General features: G+C 59.3%; 1 protein-coding gene across 1 annotated transcript in view; it reads right to left on the bottom strand.

The window, feature by feature from the left end:
* Positions 1-20,087, bottom strand: part of SLC12A7 (solute carrier family 12 member 7) — a 108,201-nt gene extending 88,114 nt beyond the window's left edge. The window contains exon 1 of the mRNA XM_054684135.2: positions 19,889-20,087. Within this exon, the coding sequence (XP_054540110.2) occupies positions 19,889-20,081 (193 nt within the window). The 5' untranslated portion in view covers positions 20,082-20,087. The remainder of the gene's footprint in view (positions 1-19,888) is intronic.
* Between the last annotated feature and the right edge of the window lie 876 nt (positions 20,088-20,963).

Genomic DNA, 20,963 nt, shown 5'->3' on the forward strand with positions numbered 1-20,963 from the left:
TCCTTACAGGTCGGCACCTGCCAGGGACGTCAAATACACCCCATCCAGCCCCAGGGGGTCCCCACTGCTAGACGACCACCTTGAGCTCCAGCTACACCTTCCCTTCCCGTTATCCACACCTTCTCCCTCCTCAACCTGCCTGGACATCCAGACCCCCAGAGCAGGCACTGAATGACCCCGTTCCCCTCCGGGTGGTCCCCACTCATGTCCACGGCCTCATCCTGGGCTTGGCAAACAGGGCCCGCCCCAGGACATCGCACAGCTGTCCTTGGGCCACACGTCTGGGCGATTCGGGGCTGGGGCTCCTCTTCCTGGACATGGCCTCTGCAGGTCAGGCCCTCCCTGCTCGCCCAGGTGCGTCATCAGAACCCGTGGTCTGGCTGGCGAAGAAGCCAGCACAAGCGCCCGGATCTGCCCCTCCCCCGGCACCAGCTCCCCGGGGCCTGGCGCACTGTGAGGGAGAATCATGGACGTCGGCACCAGCGCTGTGGAAGACACCCTAAGGGGGTCCAGTGGGCTGTGGCAGAAGGAGCAGTCTCTCTTGCCGGGTTGGTTCCTGGGCTCCTGGTTCCTGAGTGACCCTGGAGCAGGGATAGCCGCCGGCACCTGCCCCTCCTCTTCTCAGGAGTGGTCACGCTGTGTCCAGAGTTGGTTCCTTCCAGTGGGTTCTTGGTTTATGCTGACTTCAAGAATGAAGCCCCAGATCTTTGCAATGTTACAGCTCTTAAAGGTGGCACGGACCCAAAGAGTGAGCAGCAGCAAGATTTATTGCAAAAGGGGAAAAGCGGAAAAAACACAAACCTTCCACAGCATTGAAACGGATCGCGGGGCACGGCGGGGCGCAGCGGGGCGGCTTTTATTCCCTTATTTGTCCCCACCCACATCCTGCTGATTGGTCCATTTTACAGAGCACTGATTGGTTCATTTTACAGAGTGCTGATTGCTCCGTTTTTACAGAGTGCTGATTGGTGCATTTACAAACCTTTAGCCAGACACAGAGCTGCTCATTGGTGTGTTTACAATCCTTTAGCTAGACAGAAGAGTTCTCCAAGTCCCGACCCGACCCAGAAGCCCAGTGGGCTTCACCTCTTCACCTCATAGGGCCTCCTCGTTTGCGTGCCTCTCTCCTCGTCTGTTTCTGATTTTCCAGTGGGCTTAGAGCCCGCTCAGATAAACTGGGGCGACTTCAGCTGGAGATCTTTACCCCACATGCAAAGATTCTTTTCCAAATAAGGTCATATTCTCGGGTTCCAGGAATCAGGACATAGATGTAGCTCTTTGGAGGCCACCATTTAGCTTACTACAAACCTTGAAACCAAAACAGGATCAAGGTCCAAACTTAGAAGGACTTGGGCTCCAGAGAGAGGCCCAGGAAGCTAAGCCCCACTGCCCGACACAGCCCTGTGTGCACAGTGGGAGCCCCAGGGTGTCTGTTCAGCTGCAACACACAGCTTTCTACCAGGTCCTTAACACATGCTGGGTCCTAACATGTGCCCTGAGGTGAGCCGGGGATACTCGACTCCAGGGCACTGGCCAGAAGCCTTGGACCTGCACCCACCACCCAGGCCTCTGAAAGGAGAGCAAGCTGAAGTCTTGACTTTGAAACAGCTGCAGGGGTCGCCCCTCACCCAAGCTTGGGGTGGGGGGGCCTCTGGGCGGCAGCAGGTGCACTTTGGGAGCCTCCGATGGTCCCCACAGCTGGGCTCCCTCCTCATCCCCATGGGTGTAGCCCACCAGGTGGCTGCTGAGTCCTCATGGTCCGTAGGCAAGAGGAAGGGGGAAAGTGTGGGCCCTTGGCCTCCACGGCAGCCGGCTGGGATCCTGGCGGGGGACCCTCGCTGGTAACAGCATCTCCCCAGGACGTGCGGCCCCAGTGCCTGCACCCAAGCCCAGTCCTGGTGGGGAGCAGCCCCTGGAAGGCGGGAACCACTCCAGGCAAATGCAACTGGCTCTCAGCTACATCCTCACGAGGGCCCTGGGCCCCAAACCAAGAGGCGGCTCAGCCTGACAGATGCGGTTCTGGGAGCTGGGGCGGTTGACACTGCCTGGGCCTTGCCGGCTTGGCCTTCTCTGAGGGGTGGTGTCCACACAGCAGCAATGGTGCCACATGCCGGAACCTGGAGCCGAGGTTGCCTCGAGAACTGTTTGGGCAGTGGCCCTAGCGGGTGTGGGTGCCGGGAAACAGGAGGCAGAGTGGCCCCCATGTTCCTCTGCGGGCGTCCGCACAGCCTGCCTTCCCCGATTGCACACAGCAAGCTTGCTTGACCCTGGGGTGGCCACGGCCCACTTTTGTGACCCACGCCCCTCCTCCCGGCAGGCCCTGTGTCTTTGGGGAAGGTGAGTAATTCTGAATCTGGTTCCCGAGCCCCACTTCCCAGTCTAGGGCCACTGTGTCCCCACGGTTCTGGGACACTTGCTGAGACAAAGGCAGATTTTGTGAGTCAAAAGGGACTTTCCACATCTCCAAACGGCGTTTCCGGATGCATGGGCCTCAGGGCTCTGATCCCAAGAAGTGCCAAAAAGACCTCTGTGGTCACAGATGCGGACCAGGCCGGGACATGCTGGAAGGTGTCAGGACACGCCCGACCTGCACCTCTGTCTCCCAGAGCATCCCAGGTCTCAGGGCATCAAATGCTCCGAGGTCGGTGACCGGGCACCACCGCCTTGGCCTCAACCAGCACCCCAGAGGCGCCGTCCTGCCCTCAGAAGGCCCCCCAGAAACGCTGTTTCCCATCGCTGGCTGGCTGTCTCGTACCAGCCGCTGCAGGACGTGAGAGACTCTGCAGCCCCGGCCCACCTGCGTGCAGGGAGCAGGGCCCCATGGGAACCCAGGCAGATCCCCCTCCTGAGGAAGGTGGCCCTGCCCCAGCCAGCACATCCCAGGCGATGAGGCATGTGATCCCCATGGCCCCTCGGGTGAATCCTGACCGCCAATCTGCACACACAGCCACACCTGCGTCTCCATCTCCCTCGGTTCCGTTCCCATCCCCGGGTCTGGAAGACACTGGTAAGCAGGGGAGGAGGAAACAGGTGCAGCTCCAGCGAGGCGGTGCTCCCTGCTGGTGAGTGGGTGCCCCCTGCTGGTGAGGGGGGTGCTCCCTGCTGGCTTCCCCTCCCCACAGCTGTCCCTGGAGGGAGGCATCATTCTGTAAACAGGGAGATGGGGTTCAGGACGGTGCCAGCATGCCCAGCAATCCCGGAGTTCCCCGTGCTCAGGAACTCGCACCGCTGGCTCCACGCTCTCTACTCCAGGGGGACAAGAAAGCTCTGCTCACCAGGCAACGAGAGGCGCAAGGGCGGAGCCCAGGGCCCCGGGGAGGGCTCAGGTGGCTGGCGGAGGGGGTGCAGGGGAGGGAGATTCACCCAGGAGGGCCGTTGACAAGCACTGGCTGGGGAGGGATGTGGTCACTGCACCGGCATGACAGCTCAGAGTAGCTTCTTGGTGACCACGCCATGGGAGAATGTTCTGAGGGGAACCCCTTGGGAGGCTCAGCATGAGGCAGAGCTGTGGGGGGCTGCAGCCAAGGTGGGCAAGCTGGGCCTGGGCCAGTTCAGAGCAGCCAGGCTGAGGGGGAGGGTGGACACGGGACATTTATACCAATACGCTCAGGCCGCTGTGGAAATGAGTGCAGCCAGGCTGTGCACACCACAGACACGTCTCGAAGCCTCGGGCCTGAAGTCCCAGGTCAGTGTGTGGCTGGGCTGCTCCCCTGAGCTGTGGGGGGCACCGGTTCCGGCCTCTTCTTGGCTTGCAGGCCCCAGCTTCTCCCTGTGTCTCTGCATCGTCCCTGCTCTGTGAGTGTCTATTTCTGTGTCCAGATTCCCCCTTTTAATAAGGACACCCGTCATATTGAATTAGGACGCACCCCTGTGAGCTGTCACTTGATGACCTCTGCAAACAGCTCCCTCCCAATACCATCACATTCTCAAGTGCTAGGCAGTAGGACCCCCAGTCCTCTCCCAGTCCTAATGGAGAGATGTCACTGAGCCTGTAACTTGGCTGTCCCAGCCGTCCCTGCTGCCACGGGCACCACAGCCGCCACGGGCACCACAGCCATCCCTGCCGCCACGGGCACCACAGCCATCCCTGCCGCCACGGGCACCACAGCCGCCACGGGCACCACAGCCGCCACGGGCACCACAGCTGTCCCTGCCGCCACGGGCACCACAGCTGTCCCTGCCTCCCTTTCTGTGCTCTCCCCTGGCTTGTTTTCTGTATCTCCTGGGATGGAGGCTCCCTGGGGACTGTCTTCCCCGCTGTGTCCTCAGCACCCAGACCTCACTGGGACAGCAGCCACTAAGCTTGTGTGGTCACTGAAGTTTATATCTAAGTTAAAATTTTTTTTAAAAAATGAATCCAGGTCCTCAGCCACAGCAGCTACAGCTCAAGTGCCGATAGCCACATGTGGCCGGTGGCTGCTGCATAGGACAGCGTGAACAAGGAATAACTCCGTTGGTGCAGAGAGGCCATTGGACACTCAGGCAGAGACAAGAGGGTTCGCCGGGACAGATCAACAGATGAACAAATTCAGAACAAAATGCTTAGTGAGGGAGAAGTGAATTTTCATTTTGTCCGAGTCACCATTATCATGGGTGCTGCTGGCAGGATCAGACCCGGTCATGTGGAGTCTGAAGTGCTCCCAGCCACCAACTGTGGCTGTTGCTTAGAGATACCCCTCTTCCCTGCAGCCCTGCAGGACTGCCCGGGGCTTCCCGGCCTCCACCTTTGCTTCTGGTGCTAGAGGCGGGGCAGGTGGTGTCAGGGTGGCCGCTCCCCTCCCCAGAGCTGCACTGGGCCACAGTCAGTTCACCCGGCCACCCCTGGCAGCATCTCTGGGCCCCAGACAGGGCCCCTCCATACAGAGCCCAGATGCTCCACAGGGCAGGGGCAGCCCAGCCCTATAAGCCCTGGTGCCCCCATAATCAGGAGGAAGAAAACCTCCCCCGTCTCCTGTCCCCTCTCTCCCCTCTCCCCTCCCCCCTCCCCCCTTTCCCGTCTCCCATCTCCCCTCTCTCCTCTCCCCTCTCTCCTCTTCCCTCTCCCCTCTCCCCTCCACCTTCTCCTGTCTCCCCTCTCCCGTCTCCCCTCTCCCAACTCCCCTCTCCCCTTTCCCCTCTCCCCTCCCTACTCTCTCATCTTCGCTGTCCCCTCCCCTCTCCACCCTCCCCTCCCCCCTCTCCCCTTTCCCCTCCCCACTCCCCTCTCTCCCCTCTCTTCCCCGTTCTCTGCTTTTCTGTGTGTGTCTCTCTCTCTGTCTCTGTCTCTGTCCATCTGTCTCTCTTTCTGTCTCTGTCAATCTGTCTCTGTCTCTGTTTTTCTGTCTCTCGCTGTCTCTGTCTGGCTGTCTCTGTCTCCCTGTCTCTCTGTCTCTGTCTCTGTCTCTGTCTCTGTGTCTCTCTCTGTCCCCCTCCCGTCTTCCTGAGCCACTGCCCAGAACTCCAGGCAGGAGCTGCTCACGGCCCTCCCCACATCTTCCCCCTAGAATACCCGTGACCATCAGCTGCCCCCCCATACACACCCCTCCCCTCCAATCCCAAACTCACTCAGAGCCCCTGTTCTTTGGGCAACGTGCTCAGAACTCAGGGGAGGTAAGGGGGAGTAGGTCAGCAGAAGAGGAAATGGACTTTCCTGGCCCATTCTCCATCCTGGGAGGGCACTGGGCCCCGGGCCCCGGTATTCATGGTAACGGGGGCTGAGAGGCGGCCAAAGAAGGCTTGTTCCCGTGCCGGGCACCACAGAGCTTACAGCTCCATCTGTGACACGGGCCTTCCTTCCCTGAGGGCCCCAACACAGCCTCCCGGGCAACACGGCCCTCCGTCCGCAGGGTCAGAAGCCACAGCTCAAGGATCACCTGCGGAAGGTGGCATTTCCCAAGACCGGAGCTTCCCAACATCCCGCCACCTCCCGCAGCGCTGGTGCCAGTCCTCTCGGATAAGGGGCAAGTGTAAGACCGGCCTCATCAGCTCCAGCAGTTGTAACAAAGCGCCATGGGCGGGGGCTTCAACACTAGAAATTGTTCCCTCGCAGCCTGGGGGCTGGAAGTCCAAGACCAAGGGGCTGCTGGGCAGTTTCTCCCAAGGCCTATTCATGGCCCGCAGATGGTGGCTTCTCCTGTGTCCTCCCACGGCCGCTCCTCTGCGCACACGCATCCCTGGTGTTGCTTTCTCTTCTTACAAGGACACGTCCTATTGGGTCAGGGCCTTCCTCACAACCTCATTTAACCTTAAGTCCCTCCCTCAAGGTCCTAGCTCCAGATACAGTCCCGTTGGGGCTGGGCCTCAGCTGCGAATCTGGGGGCACGACTCAGTCGGCAGCTGTCTGTGTCCTGCGTGCGCCTCCGCTGACCTTCCCAGGGTTCTCCCTGTGTCCTGGTGCTGCTTCTCCACCCAGAGTGCTGCCACCCACTGCTGAGCTTCAGACATGTGACCTGCCCAGTCCCCTCTGCAAGCCCTGCACCTTCCTCAGTACCAACCAGCAAACCTGTGGCTGCACCGGGGCCAGCAGACACGCTCGGGCAGAGTGCTGGGCACCCTGGCCTCCTGGGCACCCTGGCGCTTGGCACCCTGGCCTCCTGGGCACCCTGGCACTGGGAAACCTGGCCTCCTGGGCACCCTGGCGCTGGGAAACCTGGCCTCTTGGGCACCCTGCCCTCCTACCCCTGGCTGGCTTGGGCGGCTGTCACCAGTGTGTTCTAAGACTGCAGCCCAGAACCAAGAAATAGGGAGGGGGCGAACAGCCCTGCAGGGAGGGGCACACCCGCCAACCTCAGAGAGGGGACCTGGACGCACCCACCACCCTCAGGGAGAGGACGTGGACGCACCCACCAACCTCAGGGAGGGGACCTGGATGCACCTGCCAACCTCAGGGAGGGGAAGTTGGCCGGCGCAGCGCCGGGTGGCGGGAGAGGATGGTGTCTGGGGCTTACGCCATGCCCAAGCTCCCGCAAGGCAGGGGCCCACGTCCCGGGCTCCACGCCAGGGCCTTCCTCTGCCAGGGCAGCTCAGGGCAGCTCCGACAAGGAGTGGCCCCTTTGAACGAGATCCTGGAGAGTCAGGGTTTTCACTCAGCTTTAAAACAGTTGCTCCCAGGCCGCCGCCACCGCCCCCACCCACCTGTTCTTGGTCCCAGCATCATCATGACAATTTGGGGGCAGGAATTCAACTGTGGAACGGGAGGAGCCCTCAGCTCCGGGTCACGCTGGGTGGAGGGCACGGTGAGGTCACGCTGGGTCACGGTGAGATGATGAGGCAGGCAGCCCGGTGGGCACCCGCCTTGAAAATGACCCCTCAAACCAGCAGACCGCACCACACTTTACAATTGAGTACAGATATTTATCCATTAACACCTGCACCACTTCCAGACCAACAGATCACCAGGCTGCGGTGGGGACATGTGAGAAAATTACAGGCAAGGAAGCAGAGACTAGAACCAGGTGTGTCTCTGAGTTCCAGCCCTGCTGAAATGCCCGTCTGAGTAAACAGGGGCCGCTGCCATCCCGGCCACGCATGCACAGGCCTCCGAGCGGCAGAAAGCAGGGATGACACCAATGTGGCTTTAAACCAGTGTTCAATTCCCACGGCTGATTCGGAACGTCCTGAGGCAAAACGTGAAGTTTACTGCATCCGAGGAAGGAAGTGCAGCACCCACAGCAGCAGCCGGCACCACTGGACCGACCGGGCCAGGGCTGGGGAAGGAGCATGTGCTGTCGGCACGGCCAGGCCGGGCCTGGAGGGCTGGAGAGAGCCTGCGTGGGACAGCAGCTGGAGGCCGCAGGGGGCCCAGGGATCACCCCTTCTTCAAAGGGAACCTGCGCCGAGAACTCGGGTGCGGGGTCTCTGGAGACAGGACAGTGAGTGGCCGCAAGGGCCAGGCAGGGGCTGCTGCCAGTGGGCCTGGAAGACCAGCGACGGCTCATGTCCATCACACGGTCTGTGCAGTAAATGACGGCCGGTTCGGCAGACCCCCTCCCTGTGGGGACACAGCTGCTGGGGTGGTCACCCCTCCCCCTAATTCCCAGCTGAGGTGCCCCTGCAGAAGCCCTGAGTGCCCAGCGGGGTAATTGCGGCCAGGTGCTTGCTCTTGGAGCACTGAGGAGCCATCGGAGACTGCAGGCTGCCTAGGGGCCAGGCTTGCTGCCCCTTCCTGGAATCTGCCCACAGGAAGTCAGAGGCTGCCAGCCCCTTCACTGACCTTTCCAGGACCAGCCAGGAAGGGCTCACAAAGGATGTTATTTGAAACAGGAAGGTCCCTGGACAAAAATATCTTTTCCAAGAGGCCTGAAAGAGCACCTTGCAGAGAGTAATTTAGATTAAACAGGACCCCCTCCCTGGAGAGCCTGCCTAGGTGTGAATTGATTTAATCAAACTGGCCTCCTCTCAGAAAACTAGAGGCCAGGATCAAGCGCCTCTGTCCTCTGCAGAAGGAAGGGGCTGGGGGTGGGGGAGGATTTAGTTTATCTCTAGGCCCCTACTGTCTGCTTGCATTTTCTTTTTGGTATTTTTTGTATTGTGATAAAATACACAAAACATTTTACCATTTTTACCATTTTTGGGTGAGCAGTTCAGTGGCATTAAATGCAGTCACAATGCTGTAAAACCATCACCGCCATCCTTCTCCAGAACTTCCTTTGCAAAACTGCAGCTCTGCACCCATTAAACTGACTCCCATTCCCCTCCCCCAGCCCCTGGCACCCCCCGTTCTGCCTCTGTCTCCTATAATTTGACAACTCCAGGCTCTGCCTGCAACTGTTATCCTGCAGGATTGACCTTTCTGTGTCTGGCTGCCCCATCCCTCCTCATTCCCAAAGGCTCTCCCTGGAACCTGCTCCCAGCAGGAGGGGCCATTCCCTGGTCACCCACCTTCTTGAGGCTCCTCTGGGAGAGTCTCCAGGTCTGTGATGAGACCTCAGGGACCTGCCAGCAGGTGGGCTTTTGGAGTGGAGTTGTGGGAGCCCAGATGCTGGTGGCCCCTGGAGGTGACCACCTGGGCCAGTGACCACGGACCTCCAGGCCTGGGTCCCTCTGACCTGGCCGTGGAATGAAGCCTGGGGTGCCTGCATGTGGGTGGGAGCAGTGGTGGCCTGCTGAGAGGTGTTCAAAGCCATCTCTGCAGTGTAAACAAAAAATAAAATTCTAAGGCTCCTCCCCGACCGTCTGAATGGACCCCTCCTCTGGGCCAGGACACCCCAACGTTAACCAGAAAGACTGCTTCAGGCCACGATGGGAAGCGGTGGTTGGCCACGCCTCATGCCGCCCTCCGCCCTTTCGGAATTTAGGAAAAGCCGGCCAGCAGTAACGTCAACACAGACCTTAAGTCTGGTAAGAAACACCATACAATCTCTTCTCTCTGGAGCCTGCTACCTGGAGGCTTCACCTGCATGATGAAACCTTGGCCTCCACAGCCCCTTACCCTAACCCAGACATTCCTTTCTATTGATAGTAACTCCCAAACAATTGCCAATCAGAACATTTTTAAATCTACCTATGACCTGGAAGCCCCACTTGGAGCCGTCCCGCCTTTCTGGACCTGACCAATGTATATCTTAAATGTCTTTGATGGATGTCTCATGCCCGCCTGAACTAAGGCCCAGCTGCACCCGCCCACCTCCCGAGGGCCGTGTCACTGCACCGTCACTCTGTGTGGCTCAGAATCAATCTCTTCAAATATTTCACAGACTTTCGCTCTTTTCACTGACAGGCTTATTTCGTTCACACAATGTCCTCAGCCTCCATCCATGTGGCAGTGTGTGTCTGAATTTCCTTTCTTTTGTAAACTAAAAACAAAATCCAAAGTCCCACAGACAAATGAACGGAACACCCCTCTTGGACAAGGGGACCCAGGGCAACAGGAAACACTAAATTCCCACGGTGACAGAAGGGAGGAGGGACTCTCCTCCTCACGGCCCCCCCCGCCCCTCCGCCCCGCCCCCGCCTTTAGGAGTTCAGGTGCAGCTGATCCACACTAACTCCAAAATAGTTATCCAAAGACGGCAGGACAGACTCTGTGGCGGTAAGACCCCAAATCCAGCCTGACCCTGGTATAGAGACCCACTGAGAGTCCCCCCGACCCGGAGAGACCCGCCGAGGGTCCCACACCCGGAAAGACCCGCTGAGGGTCCCCCACACCCAGGAGAGACCCGCCGAGGGTCCCACACCCGGAGAGACCCACTGAGAGTCCCCCACACCCGGGAGAGAACCGCCGAGGGTCCCCCACACCCGGGAGAGACCCGCCGAGGGTCCCCCACACCCGGGAGAGACCCACTGAGAGTCCCCCCGACCCGGAGAGAACCGCCGAGGGTACCCCACACCCGGGAGAGACCCGCCGAGGGTCCCACACCCGGAGAGACCCACTGAGAGTCCCCCCGACCCGGAGAGACCCACTGAGAGTCCCCCCGACCCGGGAGAGAACCGCCGAGGGTCCCCCACACCCGGGAGAGACCCGCCGAGGGTCCCACACCCGGAGAGACCCACTGAGAGTCCCCCCGACCCGGAGAGAACCGCCGAGGGTACCCCACACCCGGGAGAGAACCGCCGAGGGTCCCCCACACCCGGGAGAGACCCGCCGAGGGTCCCCCACACCCGGGAGAGACCCGCCGAGGGTCCCACACCCGGGAGAGAACCGCCGAGGGTACCCCACACCCGGGAGAGAACCGCCGAGGGTACCCCACACCCGGGAGAGAACCGCCGAGGGTACCCCACACCCGGGAGAGAACCGCCGAGGGTACCCCACACCTGGGAGAGAACCGCCGAGGGTCCCACACCAGGGAGAGACCCGCCGAGGGTCCCCCACACCCGGGAGAGACCCGCCCAGGGTCCCCCACACCCGGGAGAGACCCGCCGAGGGTCCCCCCGACCCGGAGAGACCCGCCCAGGGTCCCCCACACCCAGAGAGACCCGCCGAGGGTCCCCCACACCCGGGAGAGACCCGCTGAGGGTCCCACACCCGGAGAGACCCACAAGGAGTCCCCACACATTTGAAGGCCCTGCCTGCCCTCTGTCCTCTCGGGGCCGCCTCCTGGAGGCTTCTACGTCACCAGCACCTTGGTCTCCACAGCCCCTCAGCCGAAGCCAAGCGTTTCTTCCCACCCACTGCAAGCCTTCACGTCTTCAGCTTAACTCTTTCAACCAAATACTAATCAGAAAACATTTAAATCTCTCTGCTCCCCTTCAAGATGTCCCTCATTTCCCACCGAATCAATGTATACTTTCCATGTACTGATTTATGCCTTTGCCTGTAACTTCTTTATTTAATTAAATTAATTAATTACTTTTTTGAGACAGGGTCTCGCTCTGTCACCCAGGCTGAGAGTAGTATCTCAATCACAGCTCATTGTGGCCTTGACCTCCCAGACTGGAGCCTCAGCTTCCCAAGCAGGTGGGACCGTGGGTGTGCACCACCACGCCTGGCTAATTTTTAGAAAATTTTTTGTAGAGATGGGATCTTGCTATGTTGCCCAGGGTGGTCTTGAACTCCTGTAGGGAAACAATCCCCCCGCCTCAGCCTCCCAAAGAGCTGGGATTATGCGTCGCCTGGCTTTGCCTGTAACTTCTGTCTCCCTGAAATGTATACAACCAAACTGTAACTGCCTCAGGCACAGGCTCTCAGGCCCTCCTGAAGCTGTTTTCTGGGCCATGGTCACTCACATTGGCTCAGAATAAACCTCTTTAAATATTTTACAGAGTTTGCTTTTTTTTGTTGATACTTTTTTTCTTTCTTTCTTTTTTTTTTTTTTTTTGAGATGGAGTCTCGCTCTGTCACCCAGGCTGGAGTGCAGTGGTGTGATCTCCGCTCACTGCAAGCTCCGCTTCCAGGGTTCACACCATTCTCCTGCCTCAGCCTCCCTACTAGCTGGGACTACAGGCACCCACCACCACGCCCGGCTAATTTTTTGTATTTTAGTAGAGACGGGGTTTCACCATGTTAGCCAGGATGGTCTCTATCTTCTGACCTTGTGATCCACCTGCCTTGGCCTCCCAGAGTGCTGGGATTACAGGCGTGAGCCACCGCACCTGGCCTTTGTTGATACTTTTTAAGGCTAAATAATATTCCACTACATGTACTATCAAAATGTTATACAAAATTATAACAAATTTAGCTGTAGATTGAATTGGCTTTTATTCTCGATTCACGAATGGGGCAGCCTCAGTCGAGGAATGAGAGCTCCCCCTGGGCAATGACCAACAATGGGTTTTGTAAAGTGGGTACAGGGACACGGAACAGGAGAAAGGCTGACGGTTGACATCGGGTTCCCTCAGGTTCCTTGTTGTAAGGGTTAAAGCAGAGGGACTTCCTTAGTACACTGACCAGGTAGACTGGAGTCTCCTGTTTTCAGGAAAAACTGGTCAGCTTTGGGATCTATCTGCTTCCTTAAAGTTTCAGTTTGATGATGCCATTTAGCCTTCAGGCCAAACCAAAATGGAGTGATGTATTGGGGCCTGGTGTAGGAGCTCCATTCAAAACAACAGCTGCCCATAATTTTTGTTTAAAAGTACATGTCACATTTTATGAATCCGTTCATCCACCCACGGACAACTGGGTTGCTTCCACCTGTGTCTACCGTGAATGATGCTCCCAGGAACATGGATGTGCAAATGTCTCTCTGAGCCCCTACACCCAGAAGGGGGACTGTGGATCCTACGATGCCGCACCCAGAAGGGGGACTGTGGATCCTACGATGCCCCGCCCAGAAGGGGGACTGTGGATCCCACGATGCCGCCGCACCCAGAAGGGGGACTGTGGATCCTACGATGCCCCGCCCAGAAGGGGGACTGTGGATCCCACGATGCCGCCGCACCCAGAAGGGGGACTGTGGATCCTACGATGTCCCGCCCAGAAGGGGGACTGTGGATCCTACGATGTCCCGCCCAGAAGGGGGACTGTGGATCCTACGATGCCCCGCCCAGAAGGGGGACTGTGGATCCTACGATGTCCCGCCCAGAAGGGGGACTGTGGATCCTACGATGCCCCGCCCAGAAGGGGGACTGTGGATCCTACGATGCCGCACCCAGAAAGGGGACTGTGGATCCTATGATGCCGCACCCGGAAGGGGGACTGTGGATCCTACGATGCACCCGGAAGGGGGACTGTGGATCCTACGATGCCGCACCCAGAAGGGGGACTGTGGATCCTACGATGCCGCACCCAGAAGGGGGACTGTGGATCCTACGATGCCGCACCCAGAAAGGGGACTGTGGATCCTATGATGCCGCACCCAGAAGGGGGACTGTGGATCCTACGACGCCGCACCCAGAAAGGGGACTGTGGATCCTACGATGCCGCACCCGGAAGGGGGACTGTGGATCCTACGATGCTACCGTGTGAGCTTCTGACATCTGTTTTCCAGCCATGCCACTTTACATTCCCACAAGCAGCGCACAAGGGTCCCCACTTGTAACATCCTCACCAACACGGTATTGTCCATTCTAAAAATAAGAGCCTGGCCGGGTGTGGCGGCTCACACCTGTAATCCCAGCACTTTGGGAGGCCAAGGTGGGCAGCTCACTTGAGGTCAGGAGTTCGAGACCAGCCTGGCCAACATGGCGAAACCGCATCTCTACTAAAAATATAAAAATTAGCCAGGCGTGGTGGCAGGTGCCTGTAATCCCAGCTACTCTGGAGGCTGAGGCAAGATAATCACTTGAACCCGGGAGGTGGAGGTTGTAGTGAGCCGAGATGGTGCCACTGCACTGCGGCCTGGGCAACAGAGAAAAACTCCCTCTCAAAAACAAATAAATAAAAATAAAATAAAAATAAGAGCCATTCAAATAGCTGTGAAGTGGTGTCTTCACAATTATTAGTGTTGATTTGCATTTCTCTAGTGATTAGGGATGTGAAGCATCTCTCCATGTGCTTATTATCATTTGTGTATCTTTTTGAAGAAATGGCTATTCAAGCCGGGTGTGGTGGTTCACATGTTATCCCAGCACTTTGGGAGGCCAAGGTGGGCGGATCACCTCATGTCAGGAGTTCGAGACCAGCCTGGCCAACATGGTGAAACTCCGTCTCTACTCACAATACAAAAAATTAGCTGGGCATGGTGGTGCACGCCTGCAATTCCAGTTACTCGGGAGGCTGAGGCAGGAGAATCGCTTGAATCTGGGAGGTGGAGGTTGCGGTGAGCTGAGATCGTGCCATTGCACTCCAGCCTGGGCAACGAGAGCGAAACTCCATCTCAAAGAAAAAAACAACAACAATAAAAACAGAGAAATAGCTATTTAAGCCCTTTTCCCATTTTTAAAAGGGTGTATTTGTTTGCTGTTGCTGTTGAGTTGTAGGAGTTCTTGGCATCCTCTGGGTATGAACCCCTCATCAGCTCTATGATTTGCAAATGCTCTCTCCCATCCCAGGAGCTGTTCTTCTACTCTGTGTGTGTCCTCTGATGTGTGTTTGCATTTTTTTTAGTCTGTGCTTGTAGTTTCCTCTGCCCCTCCCCCGACCCCGATAGAGCCATGCAGGAGCCGACATCCATGCACACACACCTGCCCCCTAACCCCATCCCTCATTTTCAGGGCACAGGCCTCGACCAGAGGAACAGAGGAGGCACCTGGGTGGAGCCCTGCACCAAGGCCCAAAGGCCCAGCCCACAGTGAGGACCCCAACTCATGCCACAAGCAGCTGAGCTGCAGGATCTCTTCCGAATATTCAAGTCTTTATTTAAAGAAAATTCTGGTGTATACATGGAGCTGGTGTCTCAAAACCCAGGCCCCCTCCAGTGGAAAAAGAAGCCAAATTAAACACTAAATAGCAAAGAACAGAAAGGATGGACATGTGTTCAAGCATTTTCTTTTAAAGCCAAAATTAAAATCACTGAGTCGAGACTTCTTTAAGAGCAAAGTGACAAAACGCAAGCTTGTCCTGATCCACGGATAACTAGAGGCAGCTCATGGATGAACACGACGGCCGAGCTCCATGAAATATTTAAGCAAAAAGAAAACAGAGTCTGCCCCGTGGGGCCGGCAGGTTTTCAGACACCAGAACCGGCGGCCTCCGCCTGGGATCTGCACACCACGTTTCTGAGCGGCCCAGGAGGGCATGCAGAAGCAGCCTGGTGGTCTGATTTTCCCCACAAGGAGAGCATGCAGCCAGCTGAGGACATGGGATTTTCCTGAGGCTTTCCCCCATCAGAAGGCAAAGGCTGAGGGGGGAGCAGCCCACTCTCCTGTGGTCCACGGATGGGGAGGGCGGCCTTGGGAGCTGGACGGAGATGGCGGGGCCAGAGCCTAACTGCTGTGCCCAGCAGGGTCTGGGCCCATGGGGTACCCAAGGATCCTCCTGTTCCAGATCCCCGGGATCCCAGCTCACAAAGCTCAGGCTTGCAAAGGCGCCTTCTACCATGAGCATTGCTTCCCAGCCAGAGCAGTTTCCAAGGCTCAGGCAACGAACTCTTCACCTTCTCCTTAAGCGGCAAAAACCCAACACGCTCCACAGAGATGCAGACATCCACTCACACACAGAGACACACAAAGAAACCTCAGCCTGGCCTCGGCACACATCTCATTGAAGATGTCAGTGGGCTGCCGTTGCTAAGCTGGCGTCTGCAGGGGCCCAGCCTCTGCCAGCCCCAGCACTAGGGGAGGGTTCCTTTGGCCTCCCAGAGTGTTCTGGGCTGCACACAACCCTCCAGGTATAATTATGAGTGTCTGTAGGGCTCTGATGGCCCCGCCAGCCATAACAACAGCTGCAGGGAACAAAAGGCCCAACCCTCTAATCAGGGACTCAGAACTGGTCTCTGTCCCAGTGCCAGGGGTGAAAACCACCAGGACCAACCGGTGCCAGAAGGGTCCGACAGGCTGAGGGACCCTGAGTTCCAGCCTGCCCATCCTCTAGAGCAGGCTCAGTGCAGCCCGGGAGGTGGGGGGCAGGGGGTGGGTGGTGAGGGGCGCACAGCTTGTGCTCCCCCTCAGCTGTGGCCTTGAGCCACTTGGACCTCCCTGAACGTCCTGTCCTCTGGGCAGCCTCCTGCACACGGCTCTCCTTGCAGGCTGGGGACCTACCTTTCCTCATCCCTTCTGGGTCTGGGGGCACGCCAGGTGACGAATCCTGCCATGTCCTGATAGCTGGATCTGGGACCCCGCTGAAACCATCCCACAAAGGAAGCTACATGGGGGCGGTCATGGGCATCCCTTCACTGGGAAAGAGGGTGCAGTCACGTTCACCTTCTGGAGCCTCTGGAACCATCTGTGAAATGGTCCTATCAACGCCCAGCTGGACCTTCCCACAGGGCCAGGGGGCTCTGCCATTGCCTGGTGCTCCCTGTCTCCCCTCCCCTCCCCTCTCCTCTGCTTTGTGAAATGGCCAGCCCCATCACCTCCCAGCTGGACCCTCCCACAGGACTAGGAGGCTGTGCGATCGTCTGGTGTTCCCCAGCTCATCTCCCCTCTGCCCTGCACACCCGGCCACCCACCCTTGTGCCCACGGAAGATGCCACAGTGCGCAGGGGGCAGTCATGCCTGCAAGGCTGACTCTGCGGCCGGCCACCAACTGAGTGTAGAAGCCACAGGCTGCTCCCTGCTGAGCAGGAAGTGGCACCACCCTCCTTGATGCAAAAACATAGCCGGAAAGCCCCTGTCAGACCTGCCTGCGCCCGTGGGCTCACCCAGCAGGACCGAGGGGGAGCTGGCACAGGGCGAGAGTCCCAATGGCATGTTTACATCCTGTGGCAGAGAGAAGGGACCCATCCCCTAGAGAAGGGAGACCTCCCTGGTAAGGGAGATCCCCCAAGCTAGAGAAGGGAGACCCTCAAGCTAGAGAACGGAGACCCTCAAGCTAGAGAAGGGCGACCCCCTCACAGAACGGAGACTCCCCCCCGACCATGCACTGCCTCAGCACCGACACACCCCAGCCATTCTCAGCAAAGTCAACTGAGTACAAAGTCGGTGTGGATTCCTGCATTGAAAACTGAGGGATGACCGAGACGGGGGAGGCCTGCGGGGATTACTGACTTATCCCTGGGGTCTGTGAGCAGAGAGGAGCTGTCTCTGGAGGATTAGAAAGTTCATCTGATCACCAGGCCACACATCTGCAAGGGAAGGTCAGCCCAGGACAAATGGCCCGCCTGGCGTGCAATTCCTGTGGCGCCCAAAGCATGCCAATAAAATGTTTGTTTGCTTTTTTAAACTTGGTTTACATTGTCTTAATGGCACTGTTAAATAATAGGTCTTCTGTTCATATGTAGCGGGCACGACACAAAATCATTCAGCTGATGGTTGGCTGGAGCCATCCTCCTCCAACCCCCACAGGACTGGAGCCCAGCTGTCCATGGCAGCCAGGCAGCCGCATGGCCGTGGGCAGAGTCTCTACCCCCGGGTGCTGACGTGGGAGGAGGGACGGGCTTGCCCAGCCCCTGGGCGGTCCAGCCCAGCCTCCAAGCACCCACCCCAAAGAGGAGATGAGGTGGGTGGGGAATGCTAGGCCTGAACGGGGTCTCCCACCTGCTCCATCCAGGATTAAGGCAACACCTCCCTCCATGCCCACATGAATGTGCAAACATTCACAGCCTGAAGCAGGAAGGACAGATGAGTTCAGACCTTCACCTGCCCCCACACACTTTCCTCAGGGGCCTCTGGGGGGTCCATGGGCCAGTGTGCTGGGCACCCGGAGGAGAGGCCAAGGCTCCCTAGAAAGGAGAATGAGGTGTGGAGGAGACCAGTAGGGTCGGCCCGACTCAGGACCCTGTCCATGCCTGGGGTGCTGGCCCTGGCACTACAGAGCCAAGGAACAGCCCATGGGGAAGCCCCTGTTGCCACAAGCCGTGTTGTCAAACCATTTCCCCCGGAACAAACAAGGCCTGAGGACGCCCGAGAACCCTGCAGCCCTGACTTGGCGCTCTAGTTCACACTAACCGACGACCTGCAGAATCACCAGCTCCTTTGTTGGCCTCCACAGAGAAAATCAAGAGGAACGTGCACCCTGGTGAGCAGGCTGACTTCAGAACTAGAGAGAAAACTTTGTGCGCATCTGGGGAGTGCCACACAGCAGCTGTTTGAAGACAGGGTCTTCCTTTAGGGAGGAGACCACAGCATCCTGTATCAGACATTGCAGGGCATGACCCTGGAGTCCAAGAAATGACTCCAGGCTCAGGAGAAGGACAGGGCTGGACCCGAGAGCTACAGCTGCCACCTAGAAGGGCAGGTGTCTCGTCCATCTCATCTCCACACGCATGTGTTCCTAACCCTAACCCTAATCGAGAATAACAAGTGTCCCATCCTCTTCATCTCCACACGCATGTGTTCCTGACGCTAACCCTAACCCACAAGAACAAGTGTCCCGTCCACCTCGTCTCCACAGGCTTGTGTCCCCAACCCCAACCCAGAAGGGCAGGTGTCCCGTCCACCTCATCTCCACACGCATGTGTCCCTAACCCTAACCCTAACCCCTAACCCCTAATCCCTAACCCTAACCTCTAACCCCAACCCTAACCCTAACCTTGTCTCCAAAGCGTGTGTGTCCACAACCTATCTAGGGCACTGAGCCGAATCCAATTGAGACACAGACCACAGCTCCCACCACACCCCTGTACCAATCCATGCAGTCCTGGACAACTGGTGTCCGCAACACACACACACACACAGAGAGACACATACAATGCACCACACACATCTAGACACAGACACACACTACACATAATATAGACACACACACCCCATATGCCATACACAAACACATATACACACATCACACTATAGACATATACATATACCACACATCACACACAGAGACACACACACGGACACACACACACAGGCGTGGACACTCATATGGCTCCCGGCAGTGCTGCAGGAGGTCAGCACAGAGACGTGCTGAGGAGCCTGAGATGCTCGCTCCTCTGGGCCATCGCGTGTAAAGGCTGCCCTCGCTGTGGACTCTCACATGTGTGACATACATGAACAGGCGAAACGGACACGCACGGCCCCCACACACGTGAGCTGGGTCCCCCAGGGCCCGTCGGAGCCCTTCTGCCTGGGACCTGCCTCATCCCCGGCCCCTCACAGGGCAAGACATCGCAGTAACCGCAGGTGTTCAGAACAGCCCACCCTGGCCATGCCAGGCGGGAACAGCAGATGGACCCTCGGGGCACCCAGGTCCCACGAGAGAGTGACAGCTCAGGGACATCTGTCCTCGGGGCCCACAAGCTTTAAGCCCAAGCCAGGGTCCAGGCCTGGTGGCCTCTGTGTGGCCAAGGCTGGCGGGGGGCTCTCCATGATCCCAGGCAGGGCCCTCCTCAGCCCACTGGAGGCGGGCTTGGCTCTGGGTCCTCTGCCTCCCCCCGCCCCCGCCCCGCCCTCCCAGGCCCCTCGCCCACCTCAGGCTTCGGGACCCCCGTGTGAGCAGCGAGTGGTCAGGAGGACACGGCTCTGCTCCCCGCAGGGACGAACCCCCACTGCTTCCCAGATCTTCCGGGCCAGACCCCTGCCACCCTCCCGCGCTATAAATCATCAGATCACAGCCCCGCCCAAGGCCTCAGGGACCCGCAGTGGTCCCAAGAGAGGCAGCCCTGGACGGGAACAGGACCCCTTTTCTGCCTGGTCCCCGCCCTCCCCGCGAGGTGACCCCGTCTGGACTCTGCAGCCGCGGGAACAGCGAGGTCAGAGGGCGCCCCGGGAGCTGTCGGCCCATCCCCGCGGACGGCGTCGTCCCCCACCCGCCCCCCCCGCCCCTGCCCCGGCTCGGTGTCACCTGCAGGCCCCGGACAGGGCGGGATCCCCGCAGGGAACTGCCCCAGGTCCCCGGAGCGCGCGGCGGGCGGCAGGGGCGGGGCTCCGCTGGGCTGGGGGGACGCCAGGCAGGGACCGACCCCCGGGCTGACCAGGAGCCCCACCCCCGCCGGCCCGCCAGGCCGCCGCCGCCCACCTGCGCCCCTCGAGGGGACCGGCACCTGCGCGCACCTACCGTAGCGGCCGGGCTCGCGGCAGTAGAGCAGAATGGGAAGCGGGTCCTCGTCAGGCGGCTCGGGCGCGGCTGCGGGGTCCAGGCCGGGGTCGGGGGCCCAGCGGGGGCTCGGGGTGGGGCGCTGGCTGCCGCCTTCCTTGGCCCCGGGCCCCGCACCCCCCGCCGCGGGGGTCACCACGAAGCGCTGGGACATGGTGTCCGCGACGGCTGCGGGGAGCGGGGACCTGAGCGCGGGGAGGGCGGGGCCGGCGGGGCGGGCGCGGGAGGCCGGGAGGAAGGGAGGGACCGAGCGCACCGCCGGGGATGGGGCCGCGCGGCGCGGGGAGGGGGCGGGAGGGCGAGGCGGACTCCGGCTGACACCTCGGCAGCGGTCCCTGCCCGCGGGGGGACCACGGCCTCAGCCCCCGAAGAACGAAGAGCGGCCTCGGGTCTCGCTGCGTGACCTTGGAGACGCCCCAGCCAGGTGACCGGGTCAGCGCGCGGTGCAGAAGCCTGAGGGGAGGAACAGACCTCGCTCTGCGCCGCCTGGAACCGACGACGACCAATCCTGGCAGCAGCGCTGCAGCCCGGGGTCTCTGGCGACGCCCACCGAGGGCCGGGACCAGGGGGCCGGTGAGGGTGGAGGTCTCGCTGGCCTTTGGGTCCGTGGGGAGGGGCGCCCTGATCTGGGGCCTCCACCTCCCCCATCCCCAGACTGCAGCCCTTGGCCAAGCAGGGTTCAGCCGTGCCTACGTGCGAGGCAGAGGGCTCCTCCTGGGACTTCCACCTGGGGAGAAAGGCCTCCGGGGAAGCCAGGGTGGAAGGCGGAGGCCAGCCTGGCTGCAGAGGCGCTGGGAGCCGCGGACCCTAGAAGTCTTGGGAGACCCCGCCTGCTCTTCAGGGGTTCCTGCAACCACCGCAGCGGCACAAATTCTGCAACTGGCTCTTTCCTCCCCTCTAATGATGCTGTTGCCACCACCTTGCGTGGAAGTATTGAGCACTTTACAATATGTATTCACAGATTCAATAAATATTTATGAATGCTAACCTGTGCCGGGCCCTGCAGGTGACAGAAGGGAACCCCTGCCTCTGTGAA

The sequence above is a fragment of the Pan troglodytes genome, chromosome 4 (assembly GCF_028858775.2).
Source record: "Pan troglodytes isolate AG18354 chromosome 4, NHGRI_mPanTro3-v2.0_pri, whole genome shotgun sequence".
Classification (NCBI taxonomy): domain Eukaryota; kingdom Metazoa; phylum Chordata; class Mammalia; order Primates; family Hominidae; genus Pan; species Pan troglodytes.